Source organism: Lepidochelys olivacea, assembly GCF_965140295.1.
Source record: "Lepidochelys olivacea isolate rLepOli2 genome assembly, chromosome: 12".
Lineage (NCBI taxonomy): Eukaryota > Metazoa > Chordata > Testudines > Cheloniidae > Lepidochelys > Lepidochelys olivacea.
Window position 1 is genome coordinate 22,701,901 of NC_140422.1, and position 26,111 is coordinate 22,728,011.

The 26,111-nt window shown below is 39.0% G+C and overlaps 1 protein-coding gene across 3 annotated transcripts in view; it reads right to left on the reverse strand.

Annotated features, from left to right (window-relative positions):
* Positions 1–26,111, reverse strand: part of ANKRD27 (ankyrin repeat domain 27) — a 68,517-nt gene that overhangs the window by 40,902 nt on the left and 1,504 nt on the right. For all 3 annotated transcript variants that reach the window (XM_084645033.1, XM_084645031.1, XM_084645032.1), the window contains exons 2-12: positions 17,570–17,700; positions 12,529–12,639; positions 11,106–11,262; positions 9,733–9,887; positions 9,312–9,371; positions 9,163–9,216; positions 9,007–9,072; positions 8,812–8,888; positions 7,901–8,022; positions 6,551–6,629; positions 5,222–5,354 (exon numbers count right to left, since the gene is read on the reverse strand). In XM_084645033.1, coding sequence (XP_084501159.1) covers positions 5,222–5,354; positions 6,551–6,629; positions 7,901–8,022; positions 8,812–8,888; positions 9,007–9,072; positions 9,163–9,216; positions 9,312–9,371; positions 9,733–9,887; positions 11,106–11,262; positions 12,529–12,639; positions 17,570–17,671 — 1,116 coding nt within the window. In that variant the 5' untranslated portion in view covers positions 17,672–17,700. The remainder of the gene's footprint in view (positions 1–5,221; positions 5,355–6,550; positions 6,630–7,900; positions 8,023–8,811; positions 8,889–9,006; positions 9,073–9,162; positions 9,217–9,311; positions 9,372–9,732; positions 9,888–11,105; positions 11,263–12,528; positions 12,640–17,569; positions 17,701–26,111) is intronic.

Consider the following 26,111-nt stretch of genomic DNA (forward strand, 5'->3'; position numbering starts at 1 on the left):
TGCCTAATAAGAGGCACCCAGGTTTGAAAATGTGGGCCTGAGTGTGTAGTGCAATTGATCAGAGATAGTTTTAATACTGTGAGTAATCACAATCTATGGAATTAATGAACACCAGAAATCCCAGGCAAGTAGTTCAGCACTATTTCCCCCTCCCCCAAATGATGGCAGTCCTCATGCTCCGGAGCACAAGCTTGTCACATATGAAATATCAGGAAAGATTTTGCCCTGTTACATAACTGGCACATATTCCTACATGGGAATAAAGAGAAATAATGAATGGGTAACCTTCTGAAACAGTATTGTCCATTCCTACAAGCAAGATAATTAATTGAAACGATAAATTGCACGTTCTGGTTGAGCTACTATGTTCCACACTTAAGTGAGTGAGAATGAGTGTTTCATTTGTTTGTGAGTAGAGCATGGTCTACTCCAAATGGATTGTTTTGGTTAGAATACTCCAGATAATTACCAAAACATTGCTTGTGTTGCAGTAGGACAAGATAGATTGCATTCCCAGAAATTAGAGAACTTTTAAGCCCATATCATCTCTTATCTACACGACAAGAGAGACAGTGAAATATATTAGAACCTGCCTTCAACCCCTGCCAAAATCCTCAGACAATAACTGAGTCCAGGACAGTAAATACCTCCATTTCCATCAGTGCTGATATGGGTCACTAATTAGAGGGGATATTTATTATAATGAACACCACTTTAGGCCTTCTGAGGATGTGCAGAACTCTCGGATGGTTGAGGACATGTACTGTCTATGTATTTCAGTGCAAAAGTCTTCTCTTCCCAATTCCACCCCCCTACACACACAGGGCAGGTGTTACGTTCAGAATCTCTGAACTAGAACTTGGTACATTCTGGCCCATTAAATGAAAGCCCTTCATTACTGCCCCCCTGCCAGTGGGGCATAATATTTATGAAGCCCAACTATCCACAGGTACAAATTCCAAGAGGGGCCCTCATAACTCACATGCTCCTCCACTCCCTATCCATTTTACCACCCATACAATAGGTCCATCTAGATATGGGCTTGCTTTTCAACTCCTCTCCCCCCCGTGCCTCAATCGCTTCGAGTTTTCTCCACTGTGCCTCTGGCCTTTTCTCATTTGCTTTTTCAAAGTGCTAAGACACATATGCTGTCAACAGGCCCGTCCTGCTGCCTACTATTGCCTTAGATAGGCTGATTCCTCCCTATGTGTTTTGCCCACAGTTGGGTGCTCTAGAGACTGGTGGCGGGAAGGGCGAACGAGCAGGCTGACTGCTAGCAGCTCTTTCAGAAGCTATCTGTCCCCACTGCAGGCAGCATCAGAAGTGGTCACAGCAGAACTAGAGATTCAGCACCTTTCCTTACCATTTAACTCCTGTTTCCCCCCCACCAGTACTGGACACCTTGGAACGGAGTGAAGGATTCAGCAGGATCCTATGGCAAGCAAAGAGCCTGAAACTTGGCCTAGTGACTAGTGTCTGAGCCAGAAAACTGAAGACCCATTGATTTATTCTTTGCAGGGGCAGAACTAAATAGGAAATTAGGGATCAACATGCAAATTTGTTCAGGACTGGTGAGAGCAGCAGAGACTACATTACTACCCTGAGTTTTTACCTTTTTCTGTATACACCACCTTCCTCCCACCCCACCCTTCCCTCTGGGAATTTTGCTCTTTCCTGTTCAGCAGCTGCTGGGTGCTTTGTGCTAGTTCCTGGCTCTACTCCTCACTGCCCATGGCTCATAGTGCACTGTCTAGAAACAGTGCCAGTTCTCAGATCCCTTTTTATTGGGGTAAACCAGAAAATTCAGACTGGCCAGGTACCCAACAGAGGAGGAGAGGGAGTGCTGGTGAAGAGTGGCCCCAATTTCACTTCCCCCACCCCATGTGGGTCCTGTCATTTTCAGGCTTCCCATCTTTCTTAGAATAAACGTTATTGCTACTCCCCCCCAAGCCACAGTGCTGCAGCTGCTAAAGGAGCACTGTAGTATTCCCTGGTTTGCACATCCCTAGAAATGGCACTAATTATGGGGCCACCATGGAGTCCCAGCTTTCAATCCCCTCTGACAGTAGGAGGATGAGGGCTCCTGCTGCAGGCTTCCCACACAGACAAGGAAGGGAGGCGGGGGAGAATGAGATTCCCTAGATGCCTGAAGCTGATCTTGTTGCTCCCTGGTGTTGCAGGCTTTCCTTAGAAGTCAACATAGGACCATTCACCAGCTAGGTAACAATGGAAATTGGATGTAGGAAGGAAGCCCAGAGGAAGAGAAAAACTAGGAACCACCAGCACATTCAGAGTCTGCGCTGTCCTCAGTCATTTGAAAGGCTTATGAACCCTCCAGGATGGAATCACTACTCTGCATATACTCTGGCTAGAGAGATTTCAAATGCAACAAGCTGGTACCAGGGAGATACTCTGAGGCACTGCTCAGGTTGCTGGTTCTCTTACTTGGAACTTTGGAAGAATCAGTGTTCATTCTCAGAACAGACATCTAAGATTGGCAGCACTGTCAGAAAATTGGAACAACCTTTAATATATAGTGAGATCTCCTGTAATGTAAAGAATTGCTCTATTCAGTTGTGAAGACAGATGGTACCAGACTTAGAGGAAGGCAATTTTTATTCTTTTTTAATGAGCAACTTGTTTGATATAAAACTAATTTTGTGTTTTGAAAAAGACCACAATCCACCACACACAGTTTTTTTACTGGCATCTTCAAAACAACGCGTTTTTTTTTTACTGGCATCTTTGTAAAACAGCACGTGAACTAAGGGAATTTAAAAATGTTAATATTTCTGGACTGAGAGTGAGCTGGAACTATTGCTATTCATACATTACTGAGAATTACAAGAATTTTGATGGCTGAAATTAAAAAGGAAAAATTGCAAACTTTGTTTTTAACATTAACACTTTATTATGTTTTCTTAACAGGATTCAATATAGCAATATAAACAAGAGATACTAAATACAAAAGGTCATATTCTTTTCTAAATGTTCAATAGTTCAGAGTGCCACAGATTTGTGAAAAGAGCACCACAGAAAAGCAAAATCACGTACTACCATAAAAGTATTTCTTTAAATAAAATTTTGAGGTTACTCTAAGAGGTTTTGCTTTGTTAAGATTGTGCCGTGGAATTGTCACACCCCAAACCCTGTACATTGAGCCAATCAGTCAAGCCACGGTAATCCAGATTCCAGTGCTATGCAGTTGACAGACTGAGACTTGTTGAATTCTCTGGTCCCATGTTCACATCCTTTCGTTTCCAGGTCACACGGGGAACACCTATTTTTGCAAGAGCAGAAACTCTAGAGTGTTTTGAGAGCTTAACCAAAACAGATCACAAAACAGAGTAAACAGACTACAGAACACTTTTTGAAAGCTTTAAAGTTTAAAAGGACTTTAAGAAGAAAAAACCAAACCCTAGGTAGGTGTCTTTTTAGGCTCTCCTCACTTGGCACAAGAAACAAGCGTGATCTAAATTCAGGACCTAGTCTGTTTTCCACATGTAAGAGGCCGGCTCCATACCCTAAATAAGCCACAGGGGCTCTCCTTTGACCATGGCAGCTTTTAAAGTCACATCAGCACTATCCCTTGATTGGCCTGGAGGGACTGCAGCTGATTGACAGAAGGCATGCTCACCCACCATGAAATTAATCCCCTGCATCTGCAGCATTTCTGACCCCCTGCTAGGTTAGAGACCCAAGAGCAAACCTGGGCTTCAAACTCTGGTGTCCAGCACCACAGAGCTTTGTGTTACCACTGGGCTATCATGCTGATGCCACAGAGTTATTTGCATTGCATAAATCATTTGTTAAATGTCATCAGTTTCACAAGAGGGAAATCCAAAGCCAGTGCCCACTATTTGGGAAGTATAAATGGAATACATTTAGAAGCTGCACTAGGTGGTCAAGGCTTGCTGAATAATTCTGTTTTGATCTATAGTACAATCTTTTTTCCACTCCCACTGCTATGATGTAGGTTTGAGCCGGGTTATTAAAATAAACATTAAAGAAAAAGGCTGCACCACATTCTAAGAGAAAGCATGGCACTGAGCTCTAGAATACTGTATTGAGGTTAAAGCTATAATGCTATTGAATAAGACAACTGGATACAGATAAAAATTTCTAGCATTTTATAAAAAGTTACTAAAAACCATTTTGTGATCCTGTCATTTTAGCTTGTTTCCTTAGTAGATATTTTAAGAATGCAGTTTTAAAAATCAAGTTTTGTATAGTGTTGTTGTACAACCAGCCACAGCAGTTCATTATGTTGTATGCTTCAGGCTACATGACATCTTGCTAAGTACTGTGCAATGTGTAAGTGTGATATTTTCACCCAGCATATTCCACTTTGACAGACAACCATTTGCCTATAGTTAAATTTGATTACTGAGTACACATTCCTTTTCATGTCTTGTGGATTCACTACATCTAACTGTTACCAGTTACAAAATGCCATTCATTTTCAGGACCCAAAACTCTCGATGATAATGCTTCATCAGAAACAGATAAATTAACAATTGATCTTCCATTCTATCCTCAGATTACTGAAAGCCTTTGATCCACATAACAGGCTAGAGTAAGAATTTGGAATTAGATGGCACCTTTAACATGCTATGTGTCCCAACTTGCTTTATAAGCAACTAGGGGATGGTAAGGTAGTCCAGTGATTTGTCAGGTAAAGCAGATGTTACGTGCTCACCAGTGAAATTCACATTTCCCTCATCCACACTTGAGAAAGACCATTAGCTAGGACACCAGCTCACTACTCTTTTCGAAGAACTGTAGTGGTATCTTTTGCCTCCCTCCTGGCTGTGCAGGTATAAGATGGAGACCCTGGGTTTGAGATTTTTCCCCCAAAGGATGGAACCTCGCTCTCCTAAGTAGCCTGTTGTTGGATCACCATTAAGTGTTTGAGGCCAAACTTCATTGAGAAACTGAACATAACCACTGGCCTGGAAGACAGAATGCTTTCTGCTGAATTGTATTACACCAGCACAGACAGAGATGCACAGATTCATTGCAAGACTGGAGACATGGAAATCCCAAGGTCTGACAACTGGCTGACACTTCCTTCTTTTTTCTAATGTGGAAGCTGATGTTACTCAGCTTCCTCCTCCCCACCTCTGTTGGTAAAAGAAGAAAAATACCTACCTCTAAAAAGGTATTAGAAGGAGCACTTAATACTTGTAAGATGCTAAATATGGTCATAAAATTATCTTACTGTTGGTCTGTCGGAGAGGTTTCCTTGTCGGATATATTCTATAGCAGCCTCAGCAGAGGTCAGGCAGTATCCCAGTTCATCCTTTGCTGAACTGCAAAACCTGAAGTTTTTGATGTAACTCAAATTTGCCATCCTAAAGTAAAGAAAAAACACTAATCCTTAAGGATTCATGAAGGTGTGGGGTAGAGGGGCTTATTTTTAATATTGCTGTTCAGTCTACTCAGAGAGGGGAAAGAAGTGGATGGAACTAGAAGTCAGTTCACATTCTCTCATCACAAGGAGCTAGCAGCCATATTTACAGACCCCTGAGCTTGTTCTGAGCCCTAGGAAGGAAGGCAAAGGAAACTTATGCCAAGAACCCCATGAGGGATGTGACCCACAATGAGAATCTCTAATATTTCACTTCCTTTTCATATAAAACTACATTATGTTTTGGGTTATTTTAGTATTTGTTTGAAACGGAGAAGGGGAGAATGGAAAAGGCTGAACCAATTGTCCAGCAAGGGGAGAGAAGATCTTACATACAGAATGACCTTAAACTGCTGGATGAAAGAATGAAGAGTTATGCAAAATATGGATACATTTAGCATTCAGTATGGACACACCTTCCAGGATTGTGAGGCGGTGCTAAATTCTATGGTACTTGAAAACATAAGCACTTCATTAATTTTAGATGCCTTTTTTACAAAGGAAAAAAAAACCTGTTAAAAGCCACATCCAAGATTGCAATGCTAATGCAACTGTTACATTGCAAGTACATCTAAATGCATGATTCATGCCTTTATGGATACTGGAATTCGACATTAATAGTATGTTAGATATTATCAGTAAATAGTTAAGTTAATTTCAGCAACATTCTAGTTACATTATCCCTCAGGACATTGATTAATCTCCAGGTGTTCCACACCTTTGAATGTCAAGTTCCCCAGGAGCTAAACTGGGAATTGAGGATTGGTTCCTGGCTGCTTTGAGACAGACGAAGTCAGGAATTTTGGTATGAAATAGGTCACATCAAGAAGTCCGGAAGGGGAAAAAAACAAGCAGCATTTAATGTGTGATGCAAGAGCTATAAAAAGGAGAGGGAATGGAAGCAAGGTTTACAGCTCTTTCCCTAGGGACCAGAGATAAGCAAAGTTCCTTTTTATTGCTGAGTGTTAAAGATTCCTTCAAACCTATTTAAGAATTTTTTTTAAAAAGTAGTTTATAACAAACAGCAAGCTTGTCTTGTAGAGCTAGCTGTTTCTAGAAGCATCTATATTTATTTATGCAGCAACATTATGTACAAGTTACAGATCTGTTTGTACAGTAAAAAAAAAGAAAGTTACATACCAGTTAGGAATCTCCGTTTTTACAAGCAGATACAGCAAAACGGAGAGAAGATCATCTGCACACATGGTCTCCATGTTAACTGAAGGAAATAAGAGTTTATAATAGGAAAACCTTTAACATAAGCTACAATAGGCCAAAGACAAGAGCCAGGACTGAATGCAGATTTTAATAATTAAACTTTTTGAAACTCATTTCAGATAGAAAGGTTACTTATTCAGTATTTTCTACAGATATACTCAACAGGACCCACCCAACAGACCATGCACCCTCTAGATGACCCAAGTAGGCCAGCCTATTCAAGAAGTGTCAACCTATGGTAGAGTGCAAAAATACCCCAGGAGTCACCTCTGCCAAACGCTTCCCTCACAATAAGTAAAGGAGTTTCTACGACTCTAGGGCTTAAATAATTACTCCCCCCAAAACCACGCATAGCCCTACAACGGACAGCCTCACAGCCAATGAGCCTTCCTTTAAAATATTCAAATAATAAATAACTGTGATGGGGAGGAGAGGAGAGGCATGGACTGTGGAGAACTACTGCCCCCTTTTCACTTGGGGAGTTACTTACTTCAGTCCCATTAAACAGTTTGGTGTGACTATACCAATACTCAATATCTGACTTCAAGAGGGTCAGGTTTCATTTGAGGGAACTTAATTTTACATCTTCAATGAATTAACAAAAGGTATCATGCAATAATGGGAATAAACATTTATCTTCCACGATTGTTCCACAGTTTTATTCTATTTAAGTTTTGTAAAGAAAGTCTCAATCAACTTAACATCCTTTGGGTGTCAGTGTATTTACAAGATTATGATGGATGGCAAGGCAAATGTCAGAGTGTTGTAGCAACTCAACAGCGCTACAATGAATCACTCAACTCCTTGAAGAAAAATATTCTTCTGCATCAGAAAGAAATCAACATTAGGCTTTTTCTCTGCTGAGGTATCAATGCAAGACAAGTATTTCCCACCCACAATAACTATTACAGGATGTTTATGCCCAAGGTAAGTATACTACTTCAAGGGTCTGTTTTGCCTAGGGTGACCAGATAGCAAGTGTGAAAAAAATATCGGGACAGGGGATGGGGGCGGGTAATAGGCACCTACATAAAAGACAAAGCCCCAAATATCAGGACTGTCCTGATTTTTATAGGGACATCTGGTCACCCTAGTTTTACCTGTTGTACTTAATATTCTGCAAGCCAGACCCTTAGTATTCTGTTTGAACACGAATTCTTCCATATATATAAAAATAATGCATATAAAGTTATAGTGTATGTAAAGTACTTTCAAGATGAAAAGTGCCACATATTAAAATTAAATTACCAGTTCATTGCTTTGAATACCAACCTCTTTGGCTAGGAGACTGCATAATAATTTCCACCACTTTTCGAAGACAGATCAGCTTCTGTTGTGGGGAGGTACATTTATTCAGCTGACCCAATTCTCGCTTTGCACGTGGAATATTAAAGCTATAAAATATTTTTGAAAGATAAAAGCCTTAGTATACAACCCAGATTTATGAGCTGTACTAATTAAGTATGCTTGTGCAATTGTTCAAATTTCAGGCAATAACATGAATTAAAGCCCAAAAGGGTGTGCACACTTCTGCACACCCATGGAATCAGGGAGATCTGCATGTTTGAACAAAAGGTGGGACTTCTTGTTCCAAATGTTGTTAAGCACATAGGCGCCGACTCCATGGGTGCTCCAAGGCTGGAGCACCCACAGAAAAGAAAAAAAAGTGGGTACTCAGCACCTGCCAGCAGCCCCCCAATCAGCTCCTCCCCCAGCACCTCCCCCTCCCTCCAGCCCTCCCACCCGCTGGCAGCCCTGCCGATTAGTGCCTCCTGGTGATCAGCTGTTCAGCAGCATGCAGGAGGCACTGGGGGCAGGAAGAGGAGGAGCGACAGGGGTGGGGCACAGCAGAGATCGAGCACCCCTGGCACATTAGAAAGCCGACGCCTCTGAAAGCAAAATTAAAAAATGGAGAGAAGTTTTAAGATACTGGAAGCAATGAGGAATTAAGACAACATCAATGAGGCAGCTAACCCAAGCTTGCGCCCTCAAACCCTTTACTTTTTTATCTTTTGGAGAAGTGAGAACATTGCAGGGGCTAGTACAGAAAGAAATGGACTTCCCTCCCCTGGAGCAGTGAGCAGATTTGGGGGAGAGCTGCTTTTTGCCTGACCTGAGACCTACTTAACTTTAATCCATTCCTGATGGAGTCATTTAGAAGCCCCTCATCATGCAACTCTCACCTGAATTCAGGCTTAACTCCAATATCTTTTTGCTGGAGATCTTGGAGGCTTCTTGTAATTTTGTTAAAGGCTGCATCCTAAGCAGTGAATAAAACAACATTTTTAGACAAACTTTTGTACAGCTTCTATCAGTCTTGCATGGATTAATTATATTAAGGAAAAAAACAAAAAAAAAACAAACCCACACAATCTTACCTCACTTGCCTCAATAGTTCCCACATATTTAAAGATCAGATCATAAATATCATGATGCACATACATCTGGGGAACAAACACCAGAGTTTAGGAAGGAAAAGGAAAGAAGAGATAAAAATAACTCATTGATGTTTTTGCCCAGCCTCAGAAACTTACTTCAACTGCTTGTTTCATCAGATTCATCTGATGTTCCTGCTTTGCAAGCATCCTCTGAAAGATATGGGAATTTATGCACTGAGTTAAACACATTGTCTAAACAATAGGCAGCTATTTTCACAGTACAGATTTACTGAAGTAATGCTTACCAAGTGAGAATCCCTCAATAAATGCTGGAGGCATTTGGTGTAAAGCGCATTAACAGAATCCTAAAAAATCAAGACATGAGATTTTTAAAAAGTCACTATGTTACTTAAATATGAGCAATGCAATGCTAGAACTCAGACAAATCCTGATTATCTTATTCAGGCAAGTAGTCCCATTCAATTAGTAGGACTTACTGAAGTGCGGAGACAAGCAGGATTTGATTTTTTTTTTATTATGAAAAAAAAATAAAGCAAACTACCATAATCCTTTATGACTAAATACCCCACATTTTCACAATTCTATTTACAAAATATTTTGTTACATGGAAAGCTTTAATAAAATAAATTCAAATAGTGAATTACCTAGATACACACATTTAGGTCAAAATTCTAGGTTATCAAAGGTTAAAAATGAGATACTGACTATGTAATGTCGTAGGCTTTTTCTTTCATGTTCTTTAAAAGTCCTATGGAAAGATGCAATGTGTTTGTCAAATCTTTCAGAATGTCTTCCCAAAAAATCTTTCACATCCTCAATGTTTTTCAGGGAATAAGAATTTGATGGGGTTTTAAATTCTTCTGTAATGAAAGCTAGCAGTTAGTGCACCACAAAACATCCAGGTTCTTTTTCCATCTCTATTGCAGATCCCATTTATCTAGGCAACTTAACCACCACCTACAGCCAAAGCAAGCTCTGACATAAGCAAGCTCAGCTCTCATTCCCTCCAAACCAGACCTTTAACCTTGCAGTTTTCTACTGCTCTTCTGAAGGTGCAGTAAATAACCGGACCAAAAAAAAAAACCCAACAAAACAAAAACCCAGCACTCCTTTATAAAGAGAAGTTATTTTCAGAAGCCAGATTAAGGTTTATGGTTTGATTCCATACAGGACTAACTCAGACTCATTTCAACTTATTGTTCAAATCCAGTTTTCACACTTCCCTCCTAGTTATTAATTCACTTTCCCTAATGTCAGTTTCATTTATAGAGTTTACCAGACCCTCTGCAAGACAAAATGTCAAAGTAAACTATATTTAGTCTTTTAGGGACAGCATTAGAAGTTTCAGTTTTGCTTTTAAATTTTATTTTACCTTTTGTGAGCAGCGACGACTTGCCAAAATTCTGCAAAAGACTACATATACTGCTTTAAAGCAGTTACTCGGGCAATATCTCCCTAATCTCACCTACAGTATCTCCAACCCAGAGCAGGAAAGTGTTGTTACTCAGATCCATGTCAAATGCAGCCAGTTTAAGAAGCAAGAATTAAAAATTCTAATACTAAAGTCAGACATCACCAAAAGAAAAGCTGCTACAAAAAATAGTTAGACAACTTTTAAAGACGGCAACTGATCACATCATAAAGTTTACCCTAACCTCAAGATCTCAGTAGAAAGGGGCAACACCATTAATAAGTGATACAAGTACTAGTTTTAAACAGAGTCAAGACAAACTGCCAGATAATGACCTACCTGAAATTCTAATTCCATGTTGCATTAAAAACAAGCATTTCACAGAGCTGACTTTTAATTTAAATTCAGGCCATTTAAAAATATAATTTTATTAAGTCTTTGCTATATAAACCTTGGCCAGTATTTTTTTTTAAAGTCTGCCTCTTTCCTACCTATACTATCAACAGCGATAGCATGCCAACTAAAAAAAATCCTGAGTTTTCAATCCAAAGTACTGCTTTGTAAGACAAACCTAAAATTATACTGAACCCTATAAAAATAGAGGACTGCCTTGTTGCACACCAAAGCAGACCCACTGTTCGTATTTTCCCAGCATTTCTGTACGCACCTAAGATTTCAGATTCTTCCAGGGGATGAGCTATACACAATAAGCTAAAACTTTCTTCTTTTTCATTGTAGAATGTTTCCTCAAAGAGAACAGGTACTGAGAGATGATGATTAAAACCAGTTCCTAAAATAATCAAATTTCTCTGGATAAAGATTTCCTGAAATTAAAAAGAAGTCATAATATTGAGCAGAAAAACAGAAAGTTGACAATTGTAATACATAGTTCTGTATACTAGGAAAAGAAGGGGGTATCCTTGTAAGACCAAAAAAAAACCACCATTAAAAAAGTCTTTTGGGGGGAGGGGGGTCAGAGACCCTTTCATATTCTCGTTGCTTCAACAAGTCAGTGCTGCAGGGAGTGATTTTATTTTTTAAATCCACATTCATAATCTTGGATGATCTTGTGTCTCCCCTCCGTCCCCAGTTTGTTCTCCACTGCATCATTTGTTGAAAGAAAATTCTTAATCTTGAACAAATGTGTCTGAAGTTGGTAGGTGCCCAAGTTTTTAAGTTACTCTACTTGAGACACCTTAAAAGGGCTCAATTTTCAGAAAATGCCAAGTACCCATCTTCTGATAAGTCATGGCCCTTTAAAAGGTGCCTTGAGTTGGGCACCCAAAAATCACTAGCCATGTTTATTTAATAATTAAAACATCATGTTTTTCCACATTCACCCTTAGCATTTTTTTTTAAAAGAACTTTTGAAATGCTTTAGGTGCACTGAAACTTGTTTTATGGGCATTACGGACAAAGAACATGCATTTAAACAAGAATTCTGAACTTCTTTATTTCAAACTGCATTGGAAAAAACAATGCCATGCTAACGGATACTAGCACACTATATGGCAGGACTCCTCATTTATAGCAATTAGCATGACTATCCTTTTTAATACATCTTTTACTTTGTAACATTAAATCACAAGAATACACAAACTGAGTCAGAAACAGAGTGAGGTGACAGCAATTTATAACTTAAGAAAAAAAGTCTGAGACACTGTGCCATCCTCTTCTGGATAAACATCCCCCTGACTGTCTGTACAAGCACAGAGTACAAGCACAGAACTCAACCCAAACATGCAAACAAACTTAAACGAAACATGCAAAGTTCTCATGGACAGAACAGACAGTCCATCTGAGTTTGTCCTACTAATTAGCTCTATGAATAAATACAAATACTTTGCACAAATGCAGTGATGTTAATTTGAAGCTGTATCTCCATTTCCCCTTCTGTAAAATGAGTTTGGAAGTAGCAGAATCAGGAACAGAGACCAGACCTCCAGTTACTTGCTCTAATCATCAGATAGTACTGTCTCAAACACTGCCTACCCTGGGATCACTTGAAATTTGGTTTCTCCCCTTTCCCTCTTGTCTATCATGTTCCCAGGCAGGACCCCTCCACCAGATCTGTATTAACAAAGGAATACCTTTCCATTTAAGGTCTGAAATTTTTCTTCCACTGATTTTAGAACATAGGAATCAAATTGGCAGGTAGAGAGACTGCTGCTTGAAAGGCTCCCTTTGCACGGTACTAATATCTGGAGAAAGAATAAAATCAGTCAATCGCATGCCTTTGTAGGAGGAAATTCAGTGTGCCATCTGCTTCCAAATCAAACAACCTTTGTTCTCTGTGTTCCTCATCAAGCACTCTTCATATCAGACTTGTAACAACGTTTGACAGTGCGTGTCTACAATTTACTTATCTTTTTAAAGGAACAGAGCCCGTAACCAAGATTCCCGCTCAACATCTCAGATCACACACACACACACACACCTTTTCTAATTAGCTGCAAGAGATAGAATCTATGCTCTGATCATCTCCTAAGTATAGCAAGCTGGGGACAATCAGAGCACGCTGTACCCAAAAGGAAAGGCAAAAAGCAACACCTCTAGCAAGACCCCCAGTCGTATATAGAGCTTATATTGCTGACATTTTTACACTAAATTAAAAACCAAGACTAAGCAGCTTAAAGTGTTCATTAAGGTATTTTCCTAGACCAAGTGAAAGACCACCAGAAAAGGAACAAAACATGCATAGTGGGACCTCCTCCCATTAACAGGTTAGTGGAGCCTTTAAAGCAGTGGTTCTCAGACAGGGTTCTGGGGAGGCCACAAGCAGGTTTCACGGTCTGCCAAAATAAACTGAAGAGCTGGGCTGGCATTAGATTAGCTGGGGCCCAGGGCAGAAAGCCAAAGCAATTTAGCTTTGTGGGGTCCCCTGTGGTGTGGGGCTCTAGGCAATTTCCCTGGTTGCTATCCTGAACCCTGGCCCTGGTTTTTAATCTACTGGATACGCAGAAAAACAAACAGGTATAGCACACGTGGGCCATGGAGTTTTTGTAGCATGTTTGGGGGGGGGAGGGGCCCTCAGAGAGAAAAAGGTTGAGAAACCCTGCTGGAGAGTGAATTATGGAATCAACAGGTGAACATTAATAGTACTGAACTATACAATCATTTGAAATGAAGTACAGTCTGTTTTCAGCTTGCGTGAGCATTTAGTGCTCATGGAAGGTGCCAGATTGATGTTCCTGGGAGCAGTCAATCCAGCACCAGACTCTTCATTCACAGGATACAGCACGGTGATATTGCCAAGCTTCCCTCCCGCAGGCTGCCCAGTCATTGTGCCTCAACCCTGACCTGGAAGAAAACATTTTAAAAACTAGCCTCTTATCCATCACCTTGCTAATTCAATCTTCTACATCTCTGCCAGTTTGTACTCTCTGCGGTGGATTCATGATGCAAACATACATACAGTGCCGGTGCTTACCCCGAAGCAGGAATATTCCCCCCCTCCCAATCCCCAATACTAAAACAGGCATGTTCTTACAATTAAAAAAGTGAATGGGAGGCCCTCTTGAGCTGCTTAAGGCCCTAAGCAATTGCTTAGTCTGCTTATGCCTAACGCTGGCTCTACAAACATAATTACTGGGAGTGGACTGAGGCCACTAAACCGAAGCATGGTGAAATGTTAAGAACTGTGACTTGCAGTTGCTATTATCCTCACCAGGATTTGAGCTGTCTGAAAAGGTTTTAAAAAGGAAGAAAAGTCTGCCCCCTTTGCAATCAATCACAGTACAGGGGTTGACTGGAGAGCGATCTTCTGTCCATTTGGCAGGTCTTCACTAGACCCGCTAAATTGACTGCCGGTGGATCGATCTCAGCCTGGATTTGGGCTGTAGTGTAGCCTTAGCGAACTCTTCCTACACAACACTGATATCTACCCTTCCCTACCTCCCACCCCCGCTGCCAACCACCTCAACAGCAACAAGGAAGTTATATATCCTCACCTCCAAATGTGCTTAGCTACTGCAACTCAGATGAGTCAGTCAAACACTAAGAAGCCAATTTACTCAGTCATACAGAGAAGGAAAGAAAAAAGAAGAATTCAGTATTTCAACAACTACTTCAAACAGCTAGACTTTAAAACAGAAGTAGCACAGCAGGATTCTGAACAGCCCTAGAACTAAAAGTTGAAAAGAAGAATTCAGAGAAGAATAGGAAGTGGGGCTGTAACTACCTCTAAGAGCTAGTCTGCACAGCTCTTAAAGCAAAGCCTTTCACAAATCTAATACTCCTTTCTAAAACATTTTCACTCTTCTCTGTCTGTATCAGCTATGCATTTAGAAAAATGCCACACACAATGGAGGGACAACTTAAAAACACTGGGATCACACCAGTTTCTACATTTAAAAGCAGCACTTCAACAAACTAGCTAAATGCTGTTATTTTAGTGAGCAATTCAGGGCATCTAATTGAAATTAACAAGCATCTCACTTGGCATTACCTCCTGAAAACTAAATGCTAATCTAGCACAGGCCAATACTTCTCTCCAGTAGAACAGTTATACTAATGAGGTAGCAGTACCATTCTTTCTTGCATTCCCAAGTCACCGCCATTTGGATGCTTGCCACACAAAAGGTCAAAACCACCAGAGAGCGAGGAAAGGTAGTCTTAAAAGGAACCAGAGCAAATGGCATATTAGCTCATATATACAAATTTGCCTTCCTACCATTAAAACTACCTGGTGAGTATTTTGAGCCCCTATTCTTCCATCAAGAAACTAATTTAAACTGGTAATATACATGCCTAGTTTTCAAATAAAAGATATTGTCACAAAGTACAACATTGTCTATTCCTGCTGTTCTCTGGAACAGGAGAAATTGTAATTTTTTGCACTAACTAAAACCCTTTCAGTATTTAAAGATACTTTTTACAGAAGCACTTCTACTCTTCAGATAAGAGCACTCTCTGGAAATATTAACACTGCTCACAGAAAAAAAAAATGCTTTTATTCTGGAGGCACAAAAAGCAATACCATTAGCAGCAGCAGAATCACCTCCATAAAGAGATCAGACCTAAGATGAACAAAGCAGCAGCAGGTACCATGAATCTTGACAAGTGTAAGTTCTGCAAATATTTACATTTCTAACAGCATCACTACAGTTTCAGACATTCACAAAGCACTCTAATGGGACTCTAAACAATGTCCACTTCTCTACATTCCTTTGGCATGCAATTTAAAATAAATAAAGCATACCCTATTGCCTCTTATTTATTTCTTAACAAGCAGAAGATATTACTGAATTAAAAGTATGGTAAATTTTAAAAGGAAAAAAAGTGCTTTTTCATTTTGTGCTGCCAACATTTAAAAGTTTAAATGGAGCAGTTTATAGAAACTTAACAGGCACAGTGTCAAAACAACATTTTACAGTTAAAGCCTGTTCCAACAATTCTGTCCAATGTCCTTCTACACTAGTCGTAAAAAAATGGATACTGCACAGGCCCACTTGTGTATGTAGACAGGGTTAGAGTTTAAATTATTAATACTGATTTAGGACACAGCCTGTGTAAAAATCAGATTTCTGCCTCTCCCCCAAATTCCACCAAAAAAACAGTTGTAAGAACTTATTGTTTTCACATGCAACATTTCCCCTCAAATCCCCTGAAAGTGGCAACCCCAATATTTCAGTTTTCTTGCTCCATGTATTCCACATACTGCAGGTCACTTCCACACATGTTCAACAAATAGTTAAGTTTCTGAACTCTGAATACCGCTCACAGCAGAAATGATTTGACACTTACATTTTAAAAAAAAAAAAAAAGTAGGAAAAAAAGCTATCAGGGCTCTCTAAGATTAAGATAAATAGGCTGACTAATTTTTCCCATGCCATTGCTAATGGATGATCCAAAAGCCCAAAAATAAGTGAGGTTATTTAACCGAATAAAACACTTTCGTAGGCTTTGCAATTAGAGCTCATCCTCTAAGATTCTATGTAGCTAATAAAAATAGAAACCAAGATCATTTAGAAATATTGTCCAGATTGCTGTAGAAAGCAGTAAAATTATTAGCCTTGCAAGCAAGGATTACTCAAACTGTGTTTATGCTAGGATGTTTCCCCTACCTGGGAACTAGCACAGACAGAGGCCCAGGAACCAGTGGTTAGTTCCCCTCTCACCCTCAAATTAAGTGCTGTTTTGTCTAGACCTGCTTTAAAGAGAGTATAAACACCAAAGCACTTAAAACACCTTCAGCTGCTGGTGCTTCATTTACATTAGCACTCATCATCAATGGAACTGCATCATTGTTAGCAACACTTGGAAGTTCTAAAGAAAAACCCTAGCACTGACAAGGCTATGCAGAAACTACTGAGCAAATACATTTGCATCCTAGGGCTAGGCACTTGAAAAATAAACAATATACAGCTTATATAGCATCCTCCATAGGAGTCATAGGTCACCACCTCTCATCTAATTTTATTAACACTTTAAAAGCAGGAATAAATTGGGTTTTTCTTAATTGATGTTTTAATGCCAGACCAGATTTGGGCATACTGATTTACAATATAAAAACATAATTGCAAAAATGCTTCAGTTCCCAGTCTCTTAAGGTCATAATTATGACAAACAGTACTAGATATACAAGTTATTCAGACCAGCAAGGAAAACAAGACTTGATAAGAAGATGGATCTTTATTTATCGGAACTCCAGTATAGACAGCCTTTCAGTAGTGCAGTCAACAGCCACCTGGAGTCTATAAAACTGAACACAAACAATTGTGGCATGATATTCATAGCCTCATGTCACATAAAATAAAGTAGCTTGTTGGTCAAAAGACCATTATTTTCTTCCCTTACAAGCCAGGAACTTCAATATGTTCATGAACACAAGAGTGCCAATCCCATATTTTTAAAAAAAAAAAAAAAAAAAGCATTTATATTTTGGGTCTTGCTATGAACCATCATTGTAAGAATCCCCCTAGAGGATGGAAGCCCATATATTTCATCTACTACCTCATGCATTCCCTCATGTATATATTAAAAGAAAAAGAATATAATATACTTTATGTATCTCAGTTTTGATCTAGTTTGTTGGCTCTCTCTCACCCCTTCCTAAACTTCAGTGAGAATCTGAGAGATTTTATTGCTTCTGTACGTAGTCAGTCAATTTAAAACAAGCTCTTTACTTACAATACCATGGAATTCTGCAACTTTCCTGCAAAGGTCAGGACGACGTTTCTGAATAGCCAAATAAAAAGGATTTTTCAAGAGATCTTCATCATACATAGCCATATGGATGTCAGAGATTCCAAAGGTATTTTCTAGAAGAGATACAAGTGTTAATATTACAGAAGTTAAAAACAGATATTTTATTGTTTAGTTTTCATATTTAGATGCAACAACATTTGGGAATATAGAAGATGATTTTTTGTATGCTTCCTTTCATGTTTTAGAAGTATAATAAACTCCCCTCCTTGTCTCACATCAAGATACAAAATATGTTGAGCTAACTTTAATATAGAGTGACTGATACAGAACCATGGAACTTCAGGCAAAATTAGTCTTCATAACCGAACATTTCCTATTACTATTATCCCTCCCCAGTTCTTCCAACTGTTTACGCCCACGTGTGTGTTAAGTTAGACTTTATGCTACTGGGACAGAGACCATCTCGTCTCATAAAATCTGACCACTACCTGTTTGGGGCCTGAATGCTGCTATAATTATAAATAGATGATTTCAAACAACCCAATCTAATCAATTTCAAGAAAAATTATAAAGAGTTACTGCAGTATGCTGTCCGGAAAAAAAAAAAAAAAAAACCACATTAACCTTTAAAACATTCATTACTACAGTAAACTTGTGTACCAAAAACAAACCCTGCTAAGATAACACAACCACTTTTACCATTATTCTTTGTACATATTATAATCTGTCTGGTTATGTGATGCTGACATTCTTGTTTATTTTAGAAACATGGACATACACACAGGCAACATGAGTATTCTGTACACAGACACCAATGTAAATTGCACAATACACAGGTATTTCCATTACACTATCCTCAGCTATCAAGGGGGAAAGTCAATTAAGGAAAACAATTTCCATTATATGAAATAGTGCATCTATTATGAACCAATCAAATATTAAAATGAGGCACACAACCAAGAAGTTCTGGATACAGTTGTCTATGTGAGTGTTTCTCAAGCTTTTTGATACCAATGACCAGCTTGCTGCCTTTCCTAAACTGTCAGGGAAATCTCAGGAACCCGCATGGGTCCATGGACTGGTTGTTGAGAAACACTGGTGTATGTCATCTCTTTTAGAAATTAGCCAAAAACTAATTCCTACTTTCAAGCCTGCCTTTCTCCCTATGAATATGGACTAAGGGTGCTCTGAGACAGCCACCACTAACAATTATTACAACTAATTTAGTGTCCCATTCTACCACACTTACTTTACCTCCAGAAGTAATCCCATTGATTCAAGATGGAAGAATTAGGCCCAGAGAGTCTAAAAACATATTTCACCTGATCCGTCATTAATACATTTGTGAACCAATCCTAATGAATTCAGGTTTTAAAACATTCAGTTTGTCTATGAGCTCATGTCTGATGGAAGAAGTCTGAAATACAGTATGCTTTTGGTAAAAATAAAAAGGTCCTTATTATAAAACTGAACTAAATGCATGAAATAAAATTCTTGGTTTCTAAAGCTGCAAAAACCCCATGCGAGTTATGGCTTCCTAGGTTCTAATTCTCAACAGAAGTTCTACAGTACACGTTTCACAAACATGAGGTTCAGTGACTCATAATGGGATGCCTCTGGAATGACTTCAGAATTTTTACTTTACTTAGAAGATGGAAAGGAGGTCAGTCAAGATTACAAGTGCCTGGGACATAAATTCCTAATGTATTAGATTCTTCCAATCTATTCCTCCCCCCACCCCCCACTACCCTTTATCCTTTACACAGAACTACTACTGTAGCAGAGGAAACTATGCTACAAGATACCCTTTTATCAATGCTCTCAACCAAAACTTGCATTCAATAGTACACGCAAAAAGAAAAAGGAGTACTTGTGGCACCTTAGAGACTAACCAATTTATTTGAGCATAAGCTTTCGTGAGCTACAGCTCACTTCATCGGATGCATACTGGGGAAACTGCAGAAGACATTATATACACAGAGACCATGAAACAATACCAGCAGGAGAGTGGGGTGAGAGGAGGTAATAGCTCATCCAAACTGACCACTCTCTTTACAATGTGTATGATAATCAAGGTGGGCCATTTCCAGCACAAATCCAGGTTCTCTCACCCTCCGCCCCCCCCCCCCACACACACACACACAAACTCACTCTCCTGCTGGTAATAGCCCATCCAAAGTGACCACGTGTGGGGGGGGGGGGGGGAGGCGCGGAGGGTGAGAAAACCTGGATTTGTGCTGGAAATGGCCCAACTTGATTATCATACACATTGTAAGGAGAGTGATCACTTTAGATAAGCTATTACCAGCAGGAGAGTGGGGTGGGAGGAGGTATTGTTTCATGGTCTCTGTGTATATAATGTCTTCTGCAGTTTCCACAGTATGCATCCGATGGAGTGAGCTGTAGCTCACGAAAGCTTATGCTCAAATAAATTGGTTAGTCTCTAAGGTGCCACAAGTACTCCTTTTCTTTTTGCGAATACAGACTAGCACAGCTGTTACTCTGAAACCATTCAATAGTATGTCGTCTTGGCAAGTCTACACAATCCCCTTTGCAGAAGGTAACAGAAGTTTGTAATGGGATCCCCAAGTTCAAAAGAGGCTAGACTTAAGACCAATAGTTCACTCAAAAGAGGAACTCAACTTGGAATCTGGGCGCTATCCACAATATTTAAAAAATATTTTTGTTTTAGAGGAGCTTTCCTAACTTTAGCACATTAATTTCCCTAAAAATATAAGGGTCATTCACTCACCCTTTTCAATTTGACAGAGGTCATTTGGGGAAATGCATTTAGATGCATTAGACAAACATCAGGACAGTTTGAAGAGCTCTACCCATCTACAACTGATCAGATATCTTTAGAAACTGTTCCAGCTGTTTCTATCACTGTTCACAAGGCCACAGAGAAAAATAGCAACATGACCCATGATAAAATTTAAGTTATTATGGCCAGAGCTTTCGAGTTTTGCAAACTGTCAGAGCATCTAACATGACAGTTACATTAGTCCTGTCACCGCATTCCCTCCAATTGTTCATTACACATTTGTTTCTCCCTGTCTCAAGTTAGAATGTAAGCTCTTTGGTGCAGAGACAATATCTTACGTGTTTGTACAGTCTGACTGGCGCTTATAAGCACTACTGGTTATAACAGGGTAGGTCAGAGGCACTCTATAAAGAGGAAGTCTATTTTACCACCTATTTTGGAATCAGTTTTTCCTATTTCCAATAAAAAAGTAGTACATAGTCATGAAAAAAAATTTCTAGTACAGTACTGTATACACCATGAAGCAAAAACACAATGGCACTATTCACTTAGTGTAGGAGGATAAAGGGTAAGGTATTTATTCTAATTATTTCTATATGTACAGCATACAACAGGTCACTTATTGCTCCAGGTACTCTTTCAAGAGCCTTTAGATTTGAATTCTGCTATCCCAATGTATCTGCCCTCTTTCTCCCCCATCAAACATTTTCTTCATTACATGCAGTTGCAGTTTTAACATATTGTGTTTTAATAAAATGCTAGATATTCTCTCATACTTTCACACTGTTCATATTAGTGAGCTGTGAAATATTCCCCCTCTGCATTTCTTGGTTGTATGCCATGCTGGCAGAAGGGCAACGCCTCTTTCCTTGAGGCTCCCTTGGGTCCAGGAAGTGCATGTAACAGAAAGATGTGAGTTTCCAAAACAGATAGTGTAACTGGAGGCTAAGAGGCAGCTACACGATGCATCAGATGTAGCCTTATGATCCTATACCAGACTGAGAGCTCCCCCTATTCTAGGAAGAGTTAGTAGTGCAGCCTATAGCGAAGGCTGCCTGATACTTTGCATTGCAAGACCCCCTTTTCAGTTGCTTATAACTTTGCCAAAGGATAACCACTCATGGCTGAATTTTTCAATACTGGGTATCTGCCTTGGGCTGAACTCCTTCAAAAAGCTTCAGCTAAAATAGTTCAGCTGTTCCCAAAAATTAGATTAGGGAAACGATTCTTTTTTTTTTTTTTTAAATGGCCTACAGCTGTTCCATGGAAAAGTTCTAGCAGCTCCATGGTTCAGACCACAGACTTGAAAACTGGTGTAGAATTGGAGGTCAGCTCTTGCATCAGGGATGTGCCTTTTGCCCAGAAAAAATTTACCCAAAGGCTAATAGCCTGGCCAGTCTCAGTTCATACATATTCAGCAGAAAATTATTAGAGTTGGGCAGCTAAATTCTCTGAAGACTTTGCCTGCACTGAGCATGCTTCAACAGCTCACCAGGATTTTCCCTGCAATTGCTTCTCCCATTACTACAGGCTAGGGCCCTGGAACAGAGCAGAGACATGTTCTCTCCTGTGCTCTCAAGGCTCCCCCGGCTGGCACCCAGGAGACAAAGAAAAGGAAGCCACCTGACTCAAATGCCACCTGGTGCATTCCCAGAGTACTATCAATCCTGTGCACTGAATGAGGCAGGGGTCCTGTGGGGAAAAAAGGTAGTATGAGATCATGTAATTAGAAATGATAACATAATGCATATACAGGAGTAGTCTGAATTAAGGTTACATATGCAATCTTAATTCAGGTATTTCCTAAATTTGTAGTGCTTAACTTTGCAACCTTAACATTCATTTAATGTAGTTTTTGGTGTGTTATTTACTATTAAGATAGGATCATTATAGTTTACCTGGGCTAGAACCCGCTTCTCTGATCTTGAGAAGTCTTACTCATGTAAATAATTCAAATGTCTGATCTTAAAGCTGGAGTTACTCATGGGAGTAATGTTTGCCAAGACTATCATGTGGGGTTTTGCATGGACAGGATTAAAGGAGAAGAGATTCACATATATGGCTCAATCCAGAGAGTCAGATTTAAATTTATCCCAGCAGCAGCAATATTAAGATACGTACAAAACTAAAAAAGTTATCCTGATTTTAGCTCTCATATAAAAACGGTTTCTTGTCTAAAGATTCAAACTAAAAAAGTTACACGGATCTCAGCAGGAAACTAATTTGTGTCTATATTCTAAGATCATGTATTTCCCAATGTACGCTATTTTAACATTTGGCATGCCAGGAACTATTCTCATTCATAAATAGCTGAACTGTTTAATCATATGCTACTGCTAAACGATATTTCACAAGCTACAGAAAAACTCCAAGAGCATTAATATGTTAAGTCAAGAAGCTAGAACACAGGGTTTAAGTTTCCTATACCACAAAGGCTGGGAAAGAGAAAATAAAAATTGGGAACACAAAGTGTCCTTCAGTCAGTCACAGTTTTTACTTAACTATATTTTCAGAAAGGTTACAGAAAAAGTTCAACTTCCTTTCTACCATAGATCCATGGAACAGAGTTTCAGATTTCTATCTGGAAGAGAAGACTGAAAAAAAGCTTTAGTTGTCCCTTTAACCATGTGAAAAAGCTGATCAGAAACACAAGAGGGAGGTGTGCATGAGAAACCACACCATCTCCAACCATCATATCCCAACTCATGGGCAAAATACAGAATTTAATTTATGAATATAGATAAGCTTAGATAAATGTGCTGTTTGTAATCCACTGCCTGGACCTAAAAAGAACATAATACAAATCCAAGACAGACCAGAGTGATTTAAAATCATTTTGATTTGACAGATGGTCACAGGAAGAGAGTTCAGTGTGGTGATCTTACTTCAGTTCCCAGCACATCAGATTACACATCACAAATAACTAGCTCTAAACCGCTTAGTGGCAGCAGTATAGACTCGTTTGCCATCGGTCAAGCAGACTTCTGAGCATGGTTCAGTGTGATCTAGAGCACCAACAAAATGAAATGACAAAGATGAACAAATCCACATTCAAAAATAAAAACCAGTTAAAACACTTCTGTAATTAAGATAGCAGATGTATACTGTGCCTTAATAAAGGAGTACAAAACCCACAATATACCTTGGACTTCAGAATAGAATTTATCCTCTGCATGACACCCCCAAACAATATCATCATGGTTGAGAATTTAAACTTTGAATATCTTATCACATTAACAGTTTCCACAATTATAACTCAGTCCCTTTGAGCTTGAACAGTGTTATATTGCTGCACAGGGGGTTAAATACTTGCAACATGGCCAAATGACAGTTGCTCTAGGAGCCACAATTCTAAATTTCCTTCCCCTCAGTATCTCCTTCCTCCCTTTAGCCCAGTTTCTGTGGGTTGGAGTCCTCAGCTATTAAGTGATATTTTGGTATTTGATTTTAAAGAAAAAAAATAAAGGAAAAGGATGAGTTAATACATTGAAATATTTATTACAACATGTGGAGATCAAGAGATTTGAATGTGTCTGTACGGAATTCAGTACATAAAATGTAACGTGGAAGAAAAAGGTGGAACGGACTGCCTGTGCAGTTTTTTTTTTTTTAAACCAGAAACTGGGAAAGACATTTTTTCTCATTAAAGGGAAAGTTTTTAAAAGTTTTCATTTGAGTTCTCTGAGACATGGTAATCATGGAGTCCTATGACAACCTTTTGGATTCACTTATCAGAGCAGTACTGCACTTCAATACTAGTGTTTCTACCATTTTTTCACTAAGACAAACAGTTCCACCACAGTTCATTTTTACTCACTAAAACATTTAGTGATATTTCAGGCAATACTGGCCTTTTAAAGCTACATAATACAATGTGTACCAGAATAACTAACCTGTACACTTGTCACTGCAGTAGCTTCAGACTTGGCTGCTACTTTGCTTTGTGATAAACAAAATCAAGAATATTTTCATGCCACTGTTCAAAACACTTGCACAGTAGTTACAGCCGAGACAGGTGGAGAACTAATCAAAATATGTTCTTGGTTGTTATTTGAAGGAAACTGGTCTAATATTAGCACAGGTCTGAATAATGGCTGAGGCTTTTTGAGTTGTGTACCAATTTTTTTTTCTATTTTCAAAGTTTTCAAGCTATCTCTAGATGAAAAACAAAAAACACAACCCCTCCTCTGAAAAAACCCACCCTTATATTGTCCCAAATGTTAGATGATGGTACTCAACTTTTGAGTTTACACCAAATGTTGGTACATCTGAGCCAAGGTTTGTTATATATCATATAAAACAGAATTAACAAAGGTTTTCAATGATTCAATTATTGAATCATCATAGGACAGGGGGGCACCCATTGATAAACTAAGGGTATGGGATTTAGCAAGTAATTCTCTATAATGTCTTTCAAGAACTACATTTTCCAAACACATTTGCAAGAGTACTCTGCCCTAAAAAAAAAAAAAGTATCAATATTTGTCTTTGGATTTTAAGAATTTTCTACCTGTCATTTGACAATTCCTATAACAAAACTGTGGCTGAATCTGCAGTAGAGGTACCATCTGCGATGTGGTATTGGAAAACATGTTCACCAACTTAAGCAGGTATTCCAGAGAAGAATGCTGTTCTTATTCTTCCATGTAATAATACATGTAAAGATCTGTGGTCAAGAAGTATCTGACTACAGGTATTATCTATTGCTGCCTCTAGGTGTAAATAATTAGTCAGAAGCTCCTAAAACATTATGTTTCCTCTTGACAAAGACAATACTTCAACCAGTTAACTTGCCTGAAACTAGATGGGAGACTTTCTAATTTAAAGGTCTGATGCACTGAAATAAGTAACTTATTATTACTGAAGTGCATCAGACTTTTACATGTAACCCTTTCAATAAGTATAAAGGGATGCATAATTTGGATAGTCATAAGCTTATCACCATCAAGTCACATAAGACTTTGGATCCAGAGCTAGGGCTTATCCTTTTTCCTGACTAGGACCATTATGCAATTACAAATCTTTGCTTACACGTTGAAGGGAGCTGTAGCTCACGAAAGCTTATGCTCAAATAAATTGGTTAGTCTCTAAGGTGCCACAAGTACCCCTTTTCTTTTTGCGAATACAGACTAACACGGCTGTTAATCTGAAACCTGCTTACACATAGTTCAAGTTCACCTAGCGTCATTGCATTCCCATGCAAGATCCCACATACTTTGGCTCAACCTTCCTAGGTTAGCATTGCCTTGAAACGGGGAGGCAGCTACTTAATTGATCTTGGGCCTTCCATGACAAATTTCAAGAAAGTTTCTGAAGCTAGATACCACTTAGAACATATGGTATTTTTTGTTCCACTATGATGGTATGTGTTACATTCTCATATCCCCATAAAGAATGAAAAAAGAGAAAATGTATCTATTTCAAGTCACTTAATTCAGCAAGCCATCTGGCTGTTCCTTAAACCAGGGGTGAATGAGGTGTGGAGACTGTGGCAATTAAGTTTTCTGGCACTCCTCGTTGATAAATATGTACTCTATGTTGCAAAACAGCATAAGTTACTGTACAGTGTAGTGGTCAGTACTCACTGTTACCATTTAAGTGAGTCTAGAGCACCCATTACCAAAGTATATAGCTACCAAGAAAATTTTAAAATTATAATATAATCAGCACAGTATGAAATATTCACTACTCACCACTAAAAACTATTAAATTAGTATTTCTACAATATATTTTCAAAGCAGTCAATTCACAATATTTTAC